This window comes from Salvelinus alpinus, chromosome 1 (genome assembly GCF_045679555.1).
Source record: "Salvelinus alpinus chromosome 1, SLU_Salpinus.1, whole genome shotgun sequence".
Lineage (NCBI taxonomy): Eukaryota > Metazoa > Chordata > Actinopteri > Salmoniformes > Salmonidae > Salvelinus > Salvelinus alpinus.
The window spans coordinates 29748324-29768076 of NC_092086.1; the positions used below are offsets into that span (position 1 = coordinate 29748324).

The window sequence follows — 19753 nt, forward strand, 5'->3', positions numbered from 1 at the left end:
AGGGAAGGAGAGGGGGAGGAGGACTGGGTTAGGTGTGGGTGGGAGGAGGGGATATAGAATAATGCACTGATGTCTTAATTTGCCATTTACAAGGGCGTTACTGATGTTCACAGTAGTCAGTCTCCTGCCCATGGGCGTTATAAAGGGTAAAGGTTAATTAGTTAGGGAAGAAATTTGATCAGGGGCGGGCAGTTAAAATTTGATACTCAGACAGGTAATTCAAGCATTCCCTATTGTCACCTCAATCAGACCTATATAAATCGTCTCTGACCGACACCAGTCACCGCACAGCCTTACTCGTCTCTTTTGGATCAACGACCGGGCAAGAACCTCAACGCGGTAAGTTGACTTTGCGCTCTGAACTTAACTCAGAGGAGTCATTCTCTGCCACTTTGAGGGATATAGACTTTTGTCTTTTTTTATCATTTGCTTCGTTTGTGTTTATAATTAGAAGTTTACTTGGCTTTAATGTTTAGACAAAGGATGCGGTAACAGCGTATTAGACAAAGTTGTGCAATATTTTCTTTTAAGGAAGTATCTAATTCATTCTTTGCTATCGGTTTTAGCAAATACTTTTACAGGGTTTCAGTATATTGATTCCGACCAAGATGAGTCTGAGGGCAGACTAAAGATAATTTGCCAGTAGTGGTATTTGGAGTAGGCCTACCTAGCTCAGATCAAGCAATGGGCTCAGGGAAATTACTGAGAAATTATGTCAACACAACTGTTATGTGCATGAGCTGAATCAATAGACCTTAGGCTATATGCGTGTCACAATTATTGGCTATGTTTTATAGGCCTCTGAAACTGTGCTTAAAATATGCTATCTAAATAATTATAATATTCTGCACCAGTCAAACCAACGCCTTGTCTTCAAAGAAGAAGCATGCATTGCTGTTTAGCCTACCTGACTAAATGTGTTAATAATTCACCACTTTTGTTCATTCGACAGGATTAAAATGTCGCTCTCATCTATCCTTTCCGCTGATGCCATAGACGCTGCTATGAAGGACTGCCAAGGTATCATCTTCCACTCATATCATTATTGCTTTCTTCATTAGATTCCTTCACCGCATTAGTGGTAGCCTAGGCTATGGGCAGATTCACTATACTAAACCAAGTAAAATAAGGTAGTCCATTGTTGATGTCAAACAAAAAACAGAAGTATAGGATCAAAATGAGGCCTATTTTAGAGAAAACGCATTTAGGCTACGTAGACTCACACGAAAACCTGCAAAAGCATTTAGGACAGAATAGATAGCAGTTGTCTCTGTCCGTTTTTTTTGTCCCTAAATGTATCAGGAGGAATTATAATGCAAACAATTATCTTAATTTAAATGGAGTTTTTGAATAAATCAAAATGTGATGTGCCTATGAGTGAACTAGACTAAACAGATGAGTTGGTTATTTGAATCAGCTGCAACATGGTCTCAGAGCATTTCATATTATTCTGTGTGTAAATCTGAGACTCCATTTAGAGTGATGTGTTACGTTTCGTTTTGTATGCATTCATTTGTGGATGTCCATCAACTATTTCATATGATATGTAACTAATTGCAATTCATGTTATATGTTACGAATTTGCAAAACGTGCATTATGTTACGAACTTGCAAAATGTACAATATGTTATGAATTCGCAAAACATATGATATGTAATGAATTCTGGCTAGGTGGATAGGTGGCTAAAAGGGTAAAGGTTAGGGTTGGTGTCCGCGTTCTTCCACAAGCTCTACCGCCACTTCCTACCCCCACTTCCTCGTTAACGACCTGTACCAGAGCTAAGGCCGAACACGCCTGTTAATGTTTTCTCATGTCATCCTTTCCCCATCAGCACCGGACTCCTTCAACTGCAAGAAGTTCTTCCAGCAGTGTGGCTTGACCAAAAAGAGTCCCGCGGAGGTGAAGAAAGTCTTCGGGATCCTGGACAACGACGCCAGCGGCTTCATTGAGGAGGAGGAACTCAAGTGAGTTGGTTACAATTGTTGGACTTTTAGTTAGTGATAAACTACAATCTTTGTGTTTTTTTCTACTACAATATTTAGGCCTAAAGAAAATAGCCTATATATTGTTCTTGATGCCGCAAAGGCCTAAATCAAAATGTATCCTCTGTAGGCACTAAACGTGTTAGGCTACCTGTCATTTTGCACAGGTTAGTGTTTTTTGCCACGAATCTTGTTCTGGAGACAGCTCTGCAGTGGTCACTAGCTTGCACAGCCACAAAGTCATAAAATCGGATTTTAAACCAAACTCTAACCTTTACCCTACCACACTGCTAACCCTAATGCCTAACCCTAACCTTAAATCAAGACAAAAATCAATTTCTTTTTCTTTTTCTTTATTATTATTATTTTTTACCCCTTTTTCTCCCCAATTTCGTCATATTCAATTGGTAGTTAAAGTCTTGTCAGATTGCTGCAACTCCTGTACGGACTCGGGAGAGGCAAAGGTCAAGAGCTGTGCGTCCTCCGAAACACAACCCTGTCAAGCCACACTGCTTGTTGACACATTGCTCGCTTAACCCGGAGCCAGCCACACCAATGTGTTGGAGGAAACACCGTACAGCTGGCGACCGTGCATGCACCCGGCCCACCACAGGAGTCGCTAGAGCGAGATGGGACAAGGACATTCCGGCCGGCCAAACCTTCCCCTAACCGGATGACGCTGGGCCAATTGTGCGTCGCCCTCATGGGTCTCCCGGTTGCGACACAGCCCGGTATCGATCCAGGATCTGTAGTAATGCAGCTAGCACTGCGATGCAGTGCCTTAGACCGCTGCGCCACTTGGGAGGCCCTAAAAGCAAATATTTGTTTTTATGCATTTTTACAATATAGACAATTTTGACTTTGCAGCTGGCCCATCTAGCGGAAATTGCTCAGTTCTGCCTCAAGGACTTATCCCAATAAACGTCAACCTAACTTTGCTCGAAAGTAGGCTACTTCTTGAAGATAGGCTTTGTGAACTAGCACATCTTTACTAGTGCGCCCCCATCAAGAGATGGTCAATTGTCATTATTTTGTTCATTCATGAGTCCTGGGGGTCATAGGTCATAGCCTTTTGCACTGTAATGATGGCATATTAAGCCTGCTTTCAGTAAGCATGTCCTCTACAACTCCTAAAGTTGTTTTACTTGTTCTTTTTTCCAGGACAGATCCTTGAGTTAAAATCCTCTTTTAAAAGGGTGACCACCATAGTCTGTCTAAGATATATGGATAAAACAATATCCATTCGTCCATTCATCATTAATGTCTGATTGGTTTTTCTTTGTTACCCAGACAATACTACTTCCTCAATATCTGAAGGGTTCTGCTACAGAGTTGCCGGTCATGGCAACTGTGTAGAATAGCCCCGTCAAAGTAAGCACGGTATGTTAGTGGTCTCGGTGTGTGTGTGTGCGTCTCAGATTCTTCCTCCAGAGGTTCAACCCCGGGGCCCGTGTCCTGACTGAAAAAGAGACCAAGGCCTTCATGTCTGCTGCTGATGATGACAGCGACGGCATGATTGGAGCAGATGGTGTGTATCTTACACTAGTTTGGTGATGATGATGATGAAAATTATAACGATGGTGATGATCACAATGATGTTGTTGTTGTTGTTGATGATGACGGCGATGAAGAGGTGGATGAGAGTGATGTTTGATTATTTAGATGGAAGTTTGAAGGAGTGATCTCATTCGATACCAAACCAGTTGAGATTATACAGGTCTGAATCTGGTTGCATTATGATAGTAAGCAGATTACAGAATGTTAATTGCCAATGGATAATATAAATACTTTTTACAGTTCTACATTGAACCTCCTCTGTCAATTGCAGTCTCAATTACAATATATAGTGTAGTATCTTGGTAAAATATTCTCAAATGTGCATCCTTGCAATGATTCCTTGAGTTGGTTGAGATGTCACTATGTCCCAAATTCATTCATTGAGTTAGTTGAGATGTCACTATGTCCCAAATTCATTCATTGAGTTAGTTGAGATGTCACTATGTCCCAAATTCATTCATTGAGTTGGTTGAGATGTCACTATGTCCCAAATTCATTCATTGAGTTGGTTGAGATGTCACTATGTCCCAAATTCATTCATTGAGTTAGTTGAGATGTCACTATGTCCCAAACCAAAGAGCCAAACCTAACGTGTCTTTTCTCTCTCATGTTCTGGCTAATTATTTATCTTCCTGTCTTTCCTTTCTCCCCACAGAGTTCCAGGCCATGGTCCTATCCTGAATACCTGTACAACACCCTCCATACCTCTTTCTCCTTGCCCCACTCCAGCGCTAGGATTTATAACTTTAGTTTTCCATCTGTCAATCTATTTGGAAACATTTATTATTTTTTTGCAAGCCTCCGGTTCAGAATACCTACAACTCACCGATTTTTATTTTTGCTTTTTGCATACGTTTTAGACAGGTCATTATATTATTGCCCAAAATGTATCACTTACCAAATTACTGAGAAAATAAAATAATAAAATGCATTCTAAAATCTTCTCCTTGGTTATTGACTTTTTACTCAACTATGAATTGTCCAGAAATAATGCCACACAGTGTTGATATAAAATGCCATACAAAGTGATAACCCTATTGGACAGTGTGCACAGTATTGTACAGTAGTGTGTCCATGTTAGGACCGTCTCGGCAGGAGTTGTTTCAGTCTCAGTGTCTCTTGTTTTGTACAGATGTAATGAAATGCCTTGAGATTGTGAACTTATATAAAATATAATTATTATTTATTATTTTACTTAAGTTCACAGTCTCAAAGCATTTCATTATATCTATACAAAACATAATTTCTGCCTAACAGAAGCTCTTGAAATATAAGATTGAATTGGGTCTCAGTGAGAAAGTGTAACAATAGCCAATGACAGTATAATCACAGGTGGAATTATGGTAGCCTGGTCCCAGATCTATTTGTGCTGTTGCCTACTCCATTTCTGTCCTTGTCAAGCCAAACGGTTTGGCATCACAGTAGGTGACACGGAGCTGGTATGATAACACAAACAGACTGGCGCTAGAATTGGGGGGAATCCTTAGGATGGGTGTTCCCAAGTTAAAATCTCAGTGGGAACATTTTGAAATGTAAATTCACATACTGATTTTAATCTTGCACACAGCAAATCATTCCTCTTGGTAAGCCATCTGAGCATCATGCTTACCTGTGTCGTGTCTGACGGGTCATAAACCTCACCCAACAGGGCAACGTCATGACACCTGTCTAAAACATTTCATTTAGGCTTCTCTTCACCTTATCTAATTCAGCAACAATCAGCAGTGGGTTGATTGACAGACAAGTTGGTATCAGATGTGTGTGTGTGTGTGTGTGTGTGTGTGTGTGTGTGTGTGTGTGTGTGTGTGTGTGTGTGTGTGTGTGTGTGTGTGTGTGTGTGTGTGTGTGTGTGTGTGTGTGTGTGTGTGTGTGTGTGTGTGTGTGTGTGATTAAGGGGGGAAACCTGAGGAGGTGACCTTGATAGACACCTGAGGGTCACCATGGCAGGATCGTGTGACACCTGACCTAAGCTTTGTAATAAAGCTGTCTGACATACTTAGTGTAATATAATGGTATATATGCATTACTCATCTCATATGTATATACTGTATTTTATACCATCTACCGCTTCTTGCCTGTGCCGCTCGGTCATTGCTCATCAATATATTTATATGTATATATTCTTACTCCATCCCTTTACTTAGATTGTGTGTATTAGGTAGTTGTTGTGGAATTGTTAGATTAAATGTTAGATATTGCTGCACAGTTGGAACTAGAAGCACAAGCATTTTGCTACACTCGCAATAACATCTGCTAACCATGTGTATGTGACCAATAAAATGTCATTTGATTTGATTTGATTTGTAGGGCCACAGATAGGAGGGCAATGCACACAGGACCGAATCCTTGAAGGTCCTGTATGTACACAGGATTCACGTCAATCTCCCCCTGACCTCAATACATGATTTGTGTTAAATTGTAAGGATTTGGCCCAAAATTGTATTGACACGGTGTGAGACAGTTCAATTCTATGTTATTGTGTATCATTTGCTTAACAGATACAGTAGGCGTGAGACGCTCTTTGATTAGGTTTGTACCTACAAGTAGTGTTGACACTCAAAGATAAATTATTACTTGTGAGAACTTGTCACTGCTCTGTGCACCTGCATGCATTTAACTTAATCTGTGCATTTAAGAGGCACATTGGATTAGAACTAGTAACCACAAAGAAACAACACCCAGTATGACAGTAAAGCAGACACCCAAATACTGGAGCCTCGCCATTCAATCACACCTTTTTGCTCAGAAACCTAAACATTGAGGCAAGAACCTGGCCATTATAGAGAGCAGCCGTTGACCGAACATAGTTCACACCCTTGTACTGAGACAACCAGAGTACCAGACCATTAGAGACCCAGTGCCAGACACACCGTGGTATTCTGCATGTGGGCTACAACAGACACTGGCTTGGGCACCATGCTTCATCAGACTTCATTCCTGCTGGCAATTTGCCTTGGCATTCCAACCATGCTCCCATTACCTGCTGGGAACCTGCTTTATACGGGGAGTATCTGTTAGATCCTGTGACTGTACATATAACTAATTTGCAGACTCAAGATGTCAAGAAAACATGATTAATGCTTTTTCAGTCCTGTAATTTGCCTGATATATACAAAAGTACAGTATGTGGTAATAATGGATCATTTCTGGTTCTTATCTCAAATACAGTAATATTAAAATAACTGATCATGTTCTGGTAGACTGTAGAATGGCATAAAATAATAATAACAATAACTTGTACAGTAAAATAATAAAGAACCTTCAGGAAAAGAGAGTACTACCACATCTTGTTGTAACACATGCGTTCTCTACCCATCCTATTCCTGACCTGTTCCCAACAGTCTGTCTCTGTGTTCTCTACCCATCCTATTCCTGACCTGTTCTCAACAGTCTGTCTCTGTGTTCTCTACCCATCCTATTCCTGACCTGTTCCCAACAGTCTGTCTCTGTGTTCTCTACCCATCTCATTCCTGACCTGTTCCCAACAGTCTGTCTCTGTGTTCTCTACCCATCCTATTCCTGACCTGTTCCCAACAGTCTGTCTCTGTGTTCTCTACCCATTCTATTCCTGACCTGTTCTCAACAGTCTGTCTCTGTGTTCTCTACCCATCCCATTCCTGACCTGTTCCCAACAGTCTGTCTCTGTGTTCTCTACCCATCCTATTCCTGACCTGTTCCCAACAGTCTGTCTCTGTGTTCTCTACCCATCCTATTCCTGACCTGTTCTCAACAGTCTGTCTCTGTGTTCTCTACCCATCCTATTCCTGACCTGTTCCCAACAGTCTGTCTCTGTGTTCTCTACCCATCCTATTCCTGACCTGTTCCCAACAGTCTGTCTCTGTGTTCTCTACCCATCCTATTCCTGACCTGTTCCCAACAGTCTGTCTCTGTGTTCTCTACCCATCCTATTCCTGACCTGTTCCCAACAGTCTGTCTCTGTGTTCTCTACCCATCCTATTCCTGACCTGTTCTCAACAGTCTGTCTCTGTGTTCTCTACCCATCCCATTCCTGACCTGTTCTCAACAGTCTGTCTCTGTGTTCTCTACCCATCCTATTCCTGACCTGTTCTCAACAGTCTGTCTCTGTGTTCTCTACCCATCCCATTCCTGACCTGTTCTCAACAGTCTGTCTCTGTGTTCTCTACCCATCCCATTCCTGACCTGTTCTCAACAGTCTGTCTCTGTGTTCTCTGCCCATCCCATTCCTGACCTGTTCTCAACAGTCTGTCTCTGTGTTCTCTACCCATCCTATTCCTGACCTGTTCCCAACAGTCTGTCTCTGTGTTCTCTACCCATCCCATTCCTGACCTGTTCTCAACAGTCTGTCTCTGTGTTCTCTACCCATCCTATTCCTGACCTGTTCCCAACAGTCTGTCTCTGTGTTCTCTACCCATCCTATTCCTGACCTGTTCTCAAGAGTCTGTCTCTGTGTTCTCTACCCATCCTATTCCTGACCTGTTCCCAACAGTCTGTCTCTGTGTTCTCTACCCATCCTATTCCTGACCTGTTCTCAACAGTCTGTCTCTGTGTTCTCTACCCATCCTATTCCTGACCTGTTCCCAACAGTCTGTCTCTGTGTTCTCTACCCATCCTATTCCTGACCTGTTCTCAACAGTCTGTCTCTGTGTTCTCTACCCATCCCATTCCTGACCTGTTCCCAACAGTCTGTCTCTGTGTTCTCTACCCATCCTATTCCTGACCTGTTCCCAACAGTCTGTCTCTGTGTTCTCTACCCATCCTATTCCTGACCTGTTCTCAACAGTCTGTCTCTGTGTTCTCTACCCATCCTATTCCTGACCTGTTCCCAACAGTCTGTCTCTGTGTTCTCTACCCATCCTATTCCTGACCTGTTCTCAACAGTCTGTCTCTGTGTTCTCTACCCATCCTATTCCTGACCTGTTCCCAACAGTCTGTCTCTGTGTTCTCTACCCATCCTATTCCTGACCTGTTCCCAACAGTCTGTCTCTGTGTTCTCTACCCATCCTATTCCTGACCTGTTCCCAACAGTCTGTCTCTGTGTTCTCTACCCATCCTATTCATGACCTGTTCTCAACAGTCTGTCTCTGTGTTCTCTACCCATCCCATTCCTGACCTGTTCTCAACAGTCTGTCTCTGTGTTCTCTACCCATCCTATTCCTGACCTGTTCTCAACAGTCTGTCTCTGTGTTCTCTACCCATCCCATTCCTGACCTGTTCTCAACAGTCTGTCTCTGTGTTCTCTACCCATCCCATTCCTGACCTGTTCTCAACAGTCTGTCTCTGTGTTCTCTGCCCATCCCATTCCTGACCTGTTCTCAACAGTCTGTCTCTGTGTTCTCTACCCATCCTATTCCTGACCTGTTCCCAACAGTCTGTCTCTGTGTTCTCTACCCATCCCATTCCTGACCTGTTCTCAACAGTCTGTCTATGTGTTCTCTACCCATCCTATTCCTGACCTGTTCCCAACAGTCTGTCTCTGTGTTCTCTACCCATCCTATTCCTGACCTGTTCTCAACAGTCTGTCTCTGTGTTCTCTACCCATCCTATTCCTGACCTGTTCCCAACAGTCTGTCTCTGTGTTCTCTACCCATCCTATTCCTGACCTGTTCTCAACAGTCTGTCTCTGTGTTCTCTACCCATCCCATTCCTGACCTGTTCTCAACAGTCTGTCTCTGTGTTCTCTACCCATCCCATTCCTAACCTGTTCTCAACAGTCTGTCTCTGTGTTCTCTACCCATCCCATTCCTAACCTGTTCTCAACAGTCTGTCTCTGTGTTCTCTACCCATCCTATTCCTGACCTGTTCCCAACAGTCTGTCTCTGTGTTCTCTACCCATCCCATTCCTGACCTGTTCCCAACAGTCTGTCTCTGTGTTCTCTACCCATCCTATTCCTGACCTGTTCCCAACAGTCTGTCTCTGTGTTCTCTACCCATCCTATTCCTGACCTGTTCTCAACAGTCTGTCTCTGTGTTCTCTACCCATCCCATTCCTGACCTGTTCTCAACAGTCTGTCTCTGTGTTCTCTACCCATCCTATTCCTGACCTGTTCCCAACAGTCTGTCTCTGTGTTCTCTACCCATCCTATTCCTGACCTGTTCTCAACAGTCTGTCTCTGTGTTCTCTACCCATCCTATTCCTGACCTGTTCTCAACAGTCTGTCTCTGTGTTCTCTACCCATCCCATTCCTGACCTGTTCCCAACAGTCTGTCTCTGTGTTCTCTACCCATCCTATTCCTGACCTGTTCCCAACAGTCTGTCTCTGTGTTCTCTACCCATCCTATTCCTGACCTGTTCTCAACAGTCTGTCTCTGTGTTCTCTACCCATCCCATTCCTGACCTGTTCTCAACAGTCTGTCTCTGTGTTCTCTACCCATCCTATTCCTGACCTGTTCCCAACAGTCTGTCTCTGTGTTCTCTACCCATCCTATTCCTGACCTGTTCCCAACAGTCTGTCTCTGTGTTCTCTACCCATCTCATTCCTGACCTGTTCTCAACAGTCTGTCTCTGTGTTCTCTACCCATCCTATTCCTGACCTGTTCCCAACAGTCTGTCTCTGTGTTCTCTACCCATCCTATTCCTGACCTGTTCCCAACAGTCTGTCTCTGTGTTCTCTACCCATCCTATTCCTGACCTGTTCCCAACAGTCTGTCTCTGTCTTCTCTACCCATCCCATTCCTGACCTGTTCCCAACAGTCTGTCTCTGTGTTCTCTACCCATCCTATTCCTGACCTGTTCCCAATTGTCTGTCTCTGTGTTCTCTACCCATCCTATTCCTGACCTGTTCCCAACAGTCTGTCTCTGTGTTCTCTACCTATCCTATTCCTGACCTGTTCCCAACAGTCTGTCTCTGTGTTCTCTACCCATCCTATTCCTGACCTGTTCTCAACAGTCTGTCTCTGTGTTCTCTACCCATCCCATTCCTGACCTGTTCTCAACAGTCTGTCTCTGTGTTCTCTACCCATCCTATTCCTGACCTGTTCCCAACAGTCTGTCTCTGTGTTCTCTACCCATCCTATTCCTGACCTGTTCCCAACAGTCTGTCTCTGTGTTCTCTACCCATCTCATTCCTGACCTGTTCTCAACAGTCTGTCTCTGTGTTCTCTACCCATCCTATTCCTGACCTGTTCTCAACAGTCTGTCTCTGTGTTCTCTACCCATCCTATTCCTGACCTGTTCTCAACAGTCTGTTTTGATTGGCTTCTAAGGACACGGGAGCACCATAACACCAAACCCTACAAACCCACACCTGGCTACTCATTCGCCAGCTGCTGCCCTCTCAAACTGTATTTAATCTCTAATGAAATGATGGGCATGCCACTACACTGTACTGTAATTAGAGTGCAGCAATGGGACCAAGCCAGACATTTCTAGATGTAGGCTAGATTTGACCAGGACGTTACTACTACAACTACAGTACATAAGCCCGATACATGTCAATCAGTCCAAACATCAAATCAAATGAAAAATCGAATCAAATAACATTTTATTTGTCACATGCGGCGAATACAACAGGTGTAGACCTTACAGTGAATTGCTTACTTACAAGCCCTTAACCAACTATGCTTTAAGAAGTTTTAAGAACATTTAAAAAAAAGTAACAAATGATTAAACAGCAGCAGTAGAATAACAATAACGAGGCTATATGCAGGGGGTACAGAGTTAAGGTGCGAGGGTACCGGTTAGTGGAGGTAATTGAGGCAATATGTACATGTAGGTAGAGTTGAAGTGACTATGCATAGATAATACACAGAGAGTAGCAGCAGCATAAAAGAGGGGGCACTTTGAATAGCTGTCCATGAGTCTTATGGCTTGGGGGTAGAAGCTGTTAAGAAGCCTTTTGGACCTAGACTTGGCGCTCTCCGGTACCGCTTGCCATGCGGTAACAGAGAGAACAGTCTATGACATACAGTACATCACTTACAGTAGGACAGTGAGCTGTACTCTTTATTTCAGAGGATCACACCACCTTATCAGAGGGAATCTGCTCTCCAGGACCACAGGAGACGCACACAGAGAAGAAAAGAATGGTGGGCATACATGCGTGCAGTGTGAAAGAAAGAAAGAGAGACAGCAATAGAGTCATCTTCTGTGACTTGCCTTTCAATCTGCGACCCTATACTGTAAGTCCCGGGGAATTGCAGGTCGGGGGGGAGGGGGACAAGGTTGGGGAAGCCAGTGGGTAACACAAGCTGCCGGGTGGGGAACACAATGGAACCGAGTGGTGACCCCTGATGGGTCAGCAGCCATGACTGATAAACAGAAAGGAAATGGAACACAACAGGGTCATGGTCATTAATCACCAAACAGAACAAAACAGTCTGAACCTGTCCAATGGTAAATGCTTCGTTCCCTTTTCCTATGCAAAAATGTTTTCCTTTGCATGCCACAATGAACAGGACCTAGAACTGCTCTGCCTGCTGCATGGGGACAGGGGAACAAGATCATGTGACAGGCAGATGATCCTGGCTCAAGGGCAGAGAGAGAGAGAGAGAGAGAGAGAGAGAGAGAGAGAGAGAGAGAGAGAGAGAGAGAGAGAGAGAGAGAGAGAGAGAGAGAGAGAGATGTGATGGTGAGATAATACTCAGTAGACACAGACAGTGCACATGTGGAGAAAATGTCAGTCAGCAAACACAATCCTTTGCTGATACAAAGGTGGATGGATGTGGCTCACTGAACAATGTTTGTTTGACTTTAGATTCAAAAGCATGACAATAAATATATTTTCTACAATATATTGCGGAGACAAATGACATAAAAGGCTAATCCACACATGTAGTTGGAGCATGTCCTACGCACCTTTAGTTGTATTAACACAGCAATTAGATTATTGTTTGTTCTCAGATAATGTAATTGTGGTTAAATCTAGGGTAATCATTCTTAAATATCTTCAATAAAAGTATAGCCCTCTGTCCTACATTATAGAAGACTGTAGACTCTCTCACTGGCCGAGGCCAAAAATGTTGTTGTTACTCTATGTAAAACACTGAGCTAGGATTCATTCATGTTTTTGTTCCAGGTACACATTTTGGTCAGTAGTCTGTGATTATGACAGGCTAAAGAGGGGTTTTTGTGTCTGTATGTGTGCACACACTGTAAGGACAGATTTAAAGGGATACTTTGGGATTTTGGCATGGTATCTGACTCTGTGGAAGTGGTCATTGGGCCTCATTGCCAAAATCCTGAAGTATCTCTTTAAGTATTCAATACAACGCACCAAAAGGCTAATAGTTTAAAGCCACTTGTAGCATCACTGAGGGGATTTCTGTGAAGATCCAAGCAATATGGTTAACAAAAGGTTATGAACCCTTGAGTTTTATTCATCTTCATTGGCTGTGAAAGATGCTATCAATTCCCGCATAAAAGCACAGACGAACTGAAGCGCTTGAAAACCTCCAAGTTTGAATTGTGTCTGCTGCACATGCAGCTTTTACAGCTGAAATGTTTAATTGGTTCAAGTTACTGACTTGAAGTTACACGTTTCTATGTGCTTCAAGTTAAAGGGGAACTTTAAAGAAAATGTATCATTTGATATTGTGATGCGATCTATATTATTGTAGGGCTATGAGGCACAATATCAAATGATATAATTTCTACCTGAAAGTTGTGAATCTGAAAAGCAACACAACCAAACAGCATTTATCTGTCCGGACCCCTACGATCCATGTGCCTGATTCCCTGTCTAGAGTTAGTAGGTTGAAACTAGAGCCTGCCCTCCAGGGACATTTGACTGGCTTCTCCAATGATGCTGTGAAATGTAGGTTAATGTTGACCAAAAGACAGTGGCCATGTTTGAGAGCATCAAATCCATAATGCATTGTGGGTAAATGGTGACTGACTGATCTACAAATAATAATGACTAGTTATTTATGATGCAATTGTGGATTTGTAGATTAGTTAGTCGGCAGTCACCTGCACTGTCAGCTGCAATGTTGAACAAGCCCCCTGTCAAGGGTTAGTAGGTTGAAACTCAAAGTCTGCCCTCCAGGGAGATGTGTCTGGCTCCTCCAATGATGCTGGGAAAGGTAGGCTAATGTTGTTGACCAAAAGACATTTAGGAGATGAGATAAGTGGGTCTACTGGGAGGACACATATAGTCCCGGGGACTTGACACCATGCATTAGGGCTGGACCTAGGACTGAAGAGGCCTGGTCCGTCTCTGACTCAGCCTATACAGTCCTTGCTTGCCTCACAGGCAACAGTTCAATAATTGATGCCTTCGCTTCATTGTCACCAAAATTTCATACCAAGAAAAGAGTGTCAGGCTCACCTTACTGATTAAGTCTGTCTGAAACTTTAATGTGCACCCCATCCTCTGCCGATTATCATGGCTCAAGGGCAGCGGGAGGGAGAGAGAGAGGCAACTGTGATGGTGAGATAATGCCCAGGACTACGTAGACACAGTGCAAATGTGGAGAAAATGTCAGTCAGCAAACAAGATCCTTTGCTGATACAAAGGTGGATGGATGTGGCTCACTGAACGATGTTTGTTTGACTTAAGATTCAAAATCATGACATGAAATGTTATTTGGACTTTAGTGTATTCAGTTTACACTGGGCCTTTCCTACAATATTTTGCAGAGACAAATTAAAGAAAAGGGTAATCTACACATATCCTACATGTGTTCAGTTGTACAGTATTAAAACAGCAACTAGATTATTGTTTGTTTCTTAGATAACCTAATTTTGGCTAAATCTAGGCCAGGGATGGGCAACTGGCGGCAGCCCCGTTTTTGAAGGCCCTTGGATCACATAGCAGCACTGAGGGGATTTCTGTGAAGATCCAAGAAATATGGTTTATAAAGGGGAATGAAGTCTTGAGTTGTATGTGTATTTATAGGCTGAAAGATGCTTTCAATTCCCCCGTAAAAACAGAGACTGAAACTTTTGAAAACGGCCAAGTTTGAATTGTGTCTTGACTAGCTTCTCCAATGATGCTGTGAAATGTAGGTTAATGTTGACCAAAATACATTTACGAGATGGGATGGGATAAGTTGGTCTACCGAGCACACACAGGCCCTGGACTTGACACAATGCATTAGGCCTGGACGTAGGTCTGAAGAGACTTGGTCCGACTCTGACACAGCCTATACAGTCCTTGCTTGCCTCACAGGCAATGGTTCAATAATTTATGCCTTCGCTTCATTGTCACCAAAAAGGTCATACCTCACCTTACTGATTAAGTCTATCTGAAACTTTAATGCGCACCCCATCCTCCACCGCTGATAACAAATTGATGCAGTGGCTGGTGGGAACAAAACAGGCAATACCCACGGATACCCATGGAGGTGGATGTTCAAGTCCCCCTGCACTGTGCAAGTTCCCTAGTCGCTGTTTACTCAGTCATGGCTGCGCAACATTTAGAAAAACATAGATTTTCTTTGTTCTCTCTTGTTCTCATGCCGTTCCTCTTTGTCTCTATTGGGAACCAATCTAGTCTGTGGAAGTCACCTGATACTTGTCTATACAGGGATGAACGCCATAAAAGTTTTTTTAAAAGCTGGCGTGTTAGAATGACTCAATGGGCTCAGTGAGCTCCGTGTAGGATCCCATGTATACGGACGACAGCACTGGCTCTTTTTTATCACAAGGCTTTAGTCCTGCTTTGTTAACATGTTTGACAGACAGTGAGAAATAGCACCCTCTTTTTCATTGAATGACACACACGTCATGGATCATCCTTTGAGCTACCCATTTTGGCCAGGTCTCGCTTGTGACCTCAATGGTCAAATAGGGTAGTGCTTATATTTGTCCTGCTCACTGCATGTACAAGCAGGTAACCTGTACGGGTGTGAGACATGACATAAAAAATGTTTTTTTTGTTGCATATCCAATTCTCCCTGAGTGGGTTCACGGCCAGTGATCAGCGATCCTGGAGCATTTAGGATTAAGTGCTTTCCTCAAGGGCAGATCAACAGATTTTTCACCTTGTCAGCTCGGGGATTCGAATTAGGAAAATATATTTCACAGCGGTATAGATGGTACAATGATTCTCTACACAATGACTGCTTGTTTTGTCACATAAAATGAAATTAAGAAAACTATTAGAATTTTAGCAACCAGGAAATGGCGGAGCGATTTCTGCATGTTGCACCTTTAATAAATAAAATTCAAAAGTGTTGTACCATTCCTACTCCAGTGGAGGCTGGGGGAGGGGAAAATAAGGGAGCACATCCTCCCAATTTCTCCCTCCACCAGCCTCCACTGGCCAGTGCTATAAAACTTGATCAGTCATCAAGAATAGTGAGAACAGGTGATTGGTTATAATAGGAGGCTAGACTACAGTAAGTAGACTAAAGCCAAATTGCATTAGTGATAATGCATGGTTGTACTGTAGACGAGACTACGCCTCAATCTGAAAGGTGCTGTAAAGGTCCACCCTGACAATGAGTTAATGGTATTGCTGTGCAGAGGAAGACAGGCACTTTGTGGACTTTTCCAAATGAGGGAGCAGCCTCAGATACTGAGAGACAGTCCACTATTTGACTGGTTAGTCGTTAGTTAATGGAGGCCATTTTAGGAGGCCCGTGCTGTCTGGGTTTAACTACAAGAGGTGTTGGCAGACGTGTCCTAACGTGCACCTAATCATTATGGGTGTATAGGTAACAATTTGAGTGTAACAGTTAAGTTTGAGGGTCCGATTACAGGTGGCAGGATGACTCTTTGTAAAGTGTCCACATGCAGGGTGCTACTCAACACGTAGAATCGTCAATGAATGAACAGAAAATGATGGCCGATGTTCTGGTCAGAAGCAATAGGACGAACACCCACAGCATTTAATTGTTTGTTGGTACAGTGTGTTTCGTCATTTAGTCCCCCTGACCCTTCAAGGACATCATAGACTTACTCACTTGCATGTGTCATATGTGGACTAAATATATCCCTTTATATATACTTCTGCAAGAGGTTGCAGAAGGCAAAATTGCAGCAGTTGTCCAACATTGATGATCAACAACAGTATATGTCTGATTAAACCATTTCCTTTTACTATATGTTTGATGAAGGACTGGGACTTAAGTGCTCTATTACAATTAAGGGATTACATTGATTATAAGTGTTGCAAATTCCCTCAAAATGTAGCTCTAGGCATTACGGTGTCCATAGTAGGACATCCTGCTGAGACTGAGGCTGCCCTAATATGGGTACCATACAAGATGATTTTTGATTGAGAGTTCTGTGACTAAACCTCTATCTCCTTATGAGACAGTGAAAGTCAATTTTGAACTCATTTTTACCCAATTCAACCCCTGGTCCCTCTGACAGCGCAACTAGCTCTAGCCTAGCCGAGAAAATCTCAAGCAAAGATGTATCCGTTGTCCACTCTATTTGGTATAGTTTTTTCTCTAGTTTTTCAAGTAATTTCTTCAAGTCTGTGTGACCCAGTAAGAGAATGATACAGTAGTGTTAGTACCTGCTGTGCTGGCTAGGCAGCGAGGAGCCAGTGCCGGTAAGTGTGGGTAGCAGATAGCTAACTGACACATTAGCCTCTAGTTCTACTGGCCTTCTAGCAGATAGCTAACTGACACATTAGCCTCTAGTTCTACTGGCCTTCTAGCAGATAGCTAACTGACACATTAGCCTCTAGTTCTACTGGCCTTCTAGCAGATAGCTAACTGACACATTAGCCTCTAGTTCTACTGGCCTTCTAGCAGATAGCTAACTGACACATTAGCCTCTAGTTCTACTGGCCTTCAAGCAGATAGCTAACTGGCACATTAGCCTCTAGTTCTACTGGCCTTCTAGCAGATAGCTAACTGACACATTAGCCTCTAGTTCTACTGGCCTTCTAGCAGATAGCTAACTGACACATTAGCCTCCAGTTCTACTGGCCTTCTAGCAGATAGCTAACTGACACATTGGCCTCTAGTTCTACTGGGCGTCTAGCAGATAGCTAACTGACACATTAGCCTCTAGTTCTACTGGCCTTCTAGCAGATAGCTAACTGACACATTAGCCTCTAGTTCTACTGGCCTTCTAGTAGACAGCTAACTGACACATTAGCCTCTAGTTCTACTGGCCTTCTAGCAGATAGCTAACTGACACATTAGCCTCTAGTTCTACTGGCCTTCTAGCAGATAGCTAATTGACACATTAAAATCTAGTTCTACTGGGCTTCTAGCAGATAGCTAACTGACACATTAGCCTCTAGTTCTACTGGCCTTCTAGCAGATAGCTAACTGACACATTAGCCTCTAGTTCTATTGGCCTTCAAGCAGATAGCTAACTGACACATTAGCCTCTAGTTCTACTGGCCTTCTAGCAGATAGCTAACTGACACATTAGCCTCTAGTTCTACTGGCTTTCTAGTAGATAGCTAACTGACACATTAGCCTCCAGTTCTACTGGCCGCCTCCTGGGCTCTGTTTCCCTCTCCGCCCTTGTTCCTACATGATTTACAGCGCCCTGTCAGGTTTCACGCTGCTAGTCTCAGGTTCTCGCCCCAGTATAACTAGATCCCACCATTACCTAAGCACATGGGCTCCCTGGTCTCAGTCTCTCTCTCTCCATTTCTCTCTCTCTCTCCTCCAGGAACTCAGCAGCCACGTCAATTATTCAAGCCTAACAAGCTATGGGAACACCAAACTCAATTGTTCATTTTAATTAAATCTCTCTCTTGTTCTTTGCTTTGAGGAAGAAGTGTTAATGCCAACACTCAATAAAAATCTATGAAAATGTTAAACAATGGCTGCACCTCCTGCACAGACTGAGACAACTGAATGTCAACACCCAGATACTCTCCAACTACCACAGATGCCATATAGAGAGTGTGCTGACTGTCTGTTTCCTGGGCTGGTACACTGGGCTGTCAGCAGCCAACAAGGGCATCCTCAGGACTGCAAACCTGGGGTCCAAGCTCTGTGGGCTGCAGTGCAGGGGGCTTCAGGGCCTCTATAATAGACGGGTAAGGTATTTTTGGGGGGTATTTTATTAGGATCCCCATTAGCTGTTGAAAAAGTAGCAGCTACTCTTCCTGGGGTCCACAAGGGACAAGGCCAAACACATCATAGAGGAACCTACACACAATCTTGCCCAATGTTTTGAGATTTTGCCCTGTCACTGTTCAGCAAGAATAGGAGCAAGGCAAGTTTCATTCCGATGGCCATCAGGTTGCTGAACAGTGGGACATAGGACAGATGTAGAATGCTGAACAGTGGGACATAGGACAGATGTAGGATGCTGAACAGTGGGACATAGGAAAGATGTAGGATGCTGAACAGTGGGACGTAGGAAAGATGTAGGATGCTGAACAGTGGGACATAGGACAGATGTAGGATGCTGAACAGTGGGACATAGACAGATGTAGGATGCTGAACAGTGGGACATAGGACAGATGTAGAATGCTGAACAGTGGGACATAGGAAAGATGTAGGATGCTGAACAGTGGGACGTAGGAAAGATGTAGGATGCTGAACAGTGGGACATAGGACAGATGTAGGATGCTTAACAGTGGGACATAGGACAGATGTAGGATGCTGAACAGTGGGACATATGACAGATGTAGAATGCTGAACAGTGGGACATAGGACAGATGTAGGATGCTGAACAGTGGGACATAGGACAGATGTAGAATGCTGAACAGTGGGACATAGGAAAGATGTAGGATGCTGAACAGTGGGACATAGGACAGATGTAGAATGCTGAACAGTCGGACGTAGGAGAGATGTAGGATGCTGAACAGTGGGATATAGGACAGATGTAGAATGCTGAACAGTGGGACGTAGGAAAGATGTAGGATGCTGAACAGTGGGACATAGGACAGATGTAGGATGCTTAACAGTGGGACATAGGACAGATGTAGGATGCTGAACAGTGGGACATAGGACAGATGTAGGATGCTGAACAGTGGGACATAGACAGATGTAGAATGCTGAACAGTGGGACATAGGACAGATGTAGAATGCTGAACAGTGGGACATAGGAAAGATGTAGGATGCTGAACAGTGGGACGTAGGAAAGATGTAGGATGCTGAACAGTGGGACATAGGACAGATGTAGGATGCTTAACAGTGGGACATATGACAGATGTAGGATGCTGAACAGTGGGACATATGACAGATGTAGAATGCTGAACAGTGGGACATAGGACAGATGTAGGATGCTGAACAGTGGGACATGGGACAGATGTAGGCACAATACATGGTCGGACAGTAGACTGCAGAGATAGAATAATTATGTTGTACATTAATTATTATCTTTCCAGTATTTTCTAGTTTGAATGTATTATAGTGTATTGTG

General features: G+C 43.5%; 1 protein-coding gene across 1 annotated transcript; it reads left to right on the forward strand.

The window, feature by feature from the left end:
* pvalb8 (parvalbumin 8) lies at positions 1-4483 on the forward strand. The gene is made up of 5 exons (XM_071395762.1): positions 1-339; positions 953-1020; positions 1833-1965; positions 3402-3511; positions 4196-4483. The coding sequence occupies exons 2-5, from the start codon at positions 960-962 to the stop codon at positions 4219-4221; spliced, it is 330 nt and encodes a 109-aa protein (XP_071251863.1). The 5' UTR covers positions 1-339; positions 953-959; the 3' UTR covers positions 4222-4483.
* The last annotated feature ends 15270 nt before the right edge of the window (positions 4484-19753 follow it).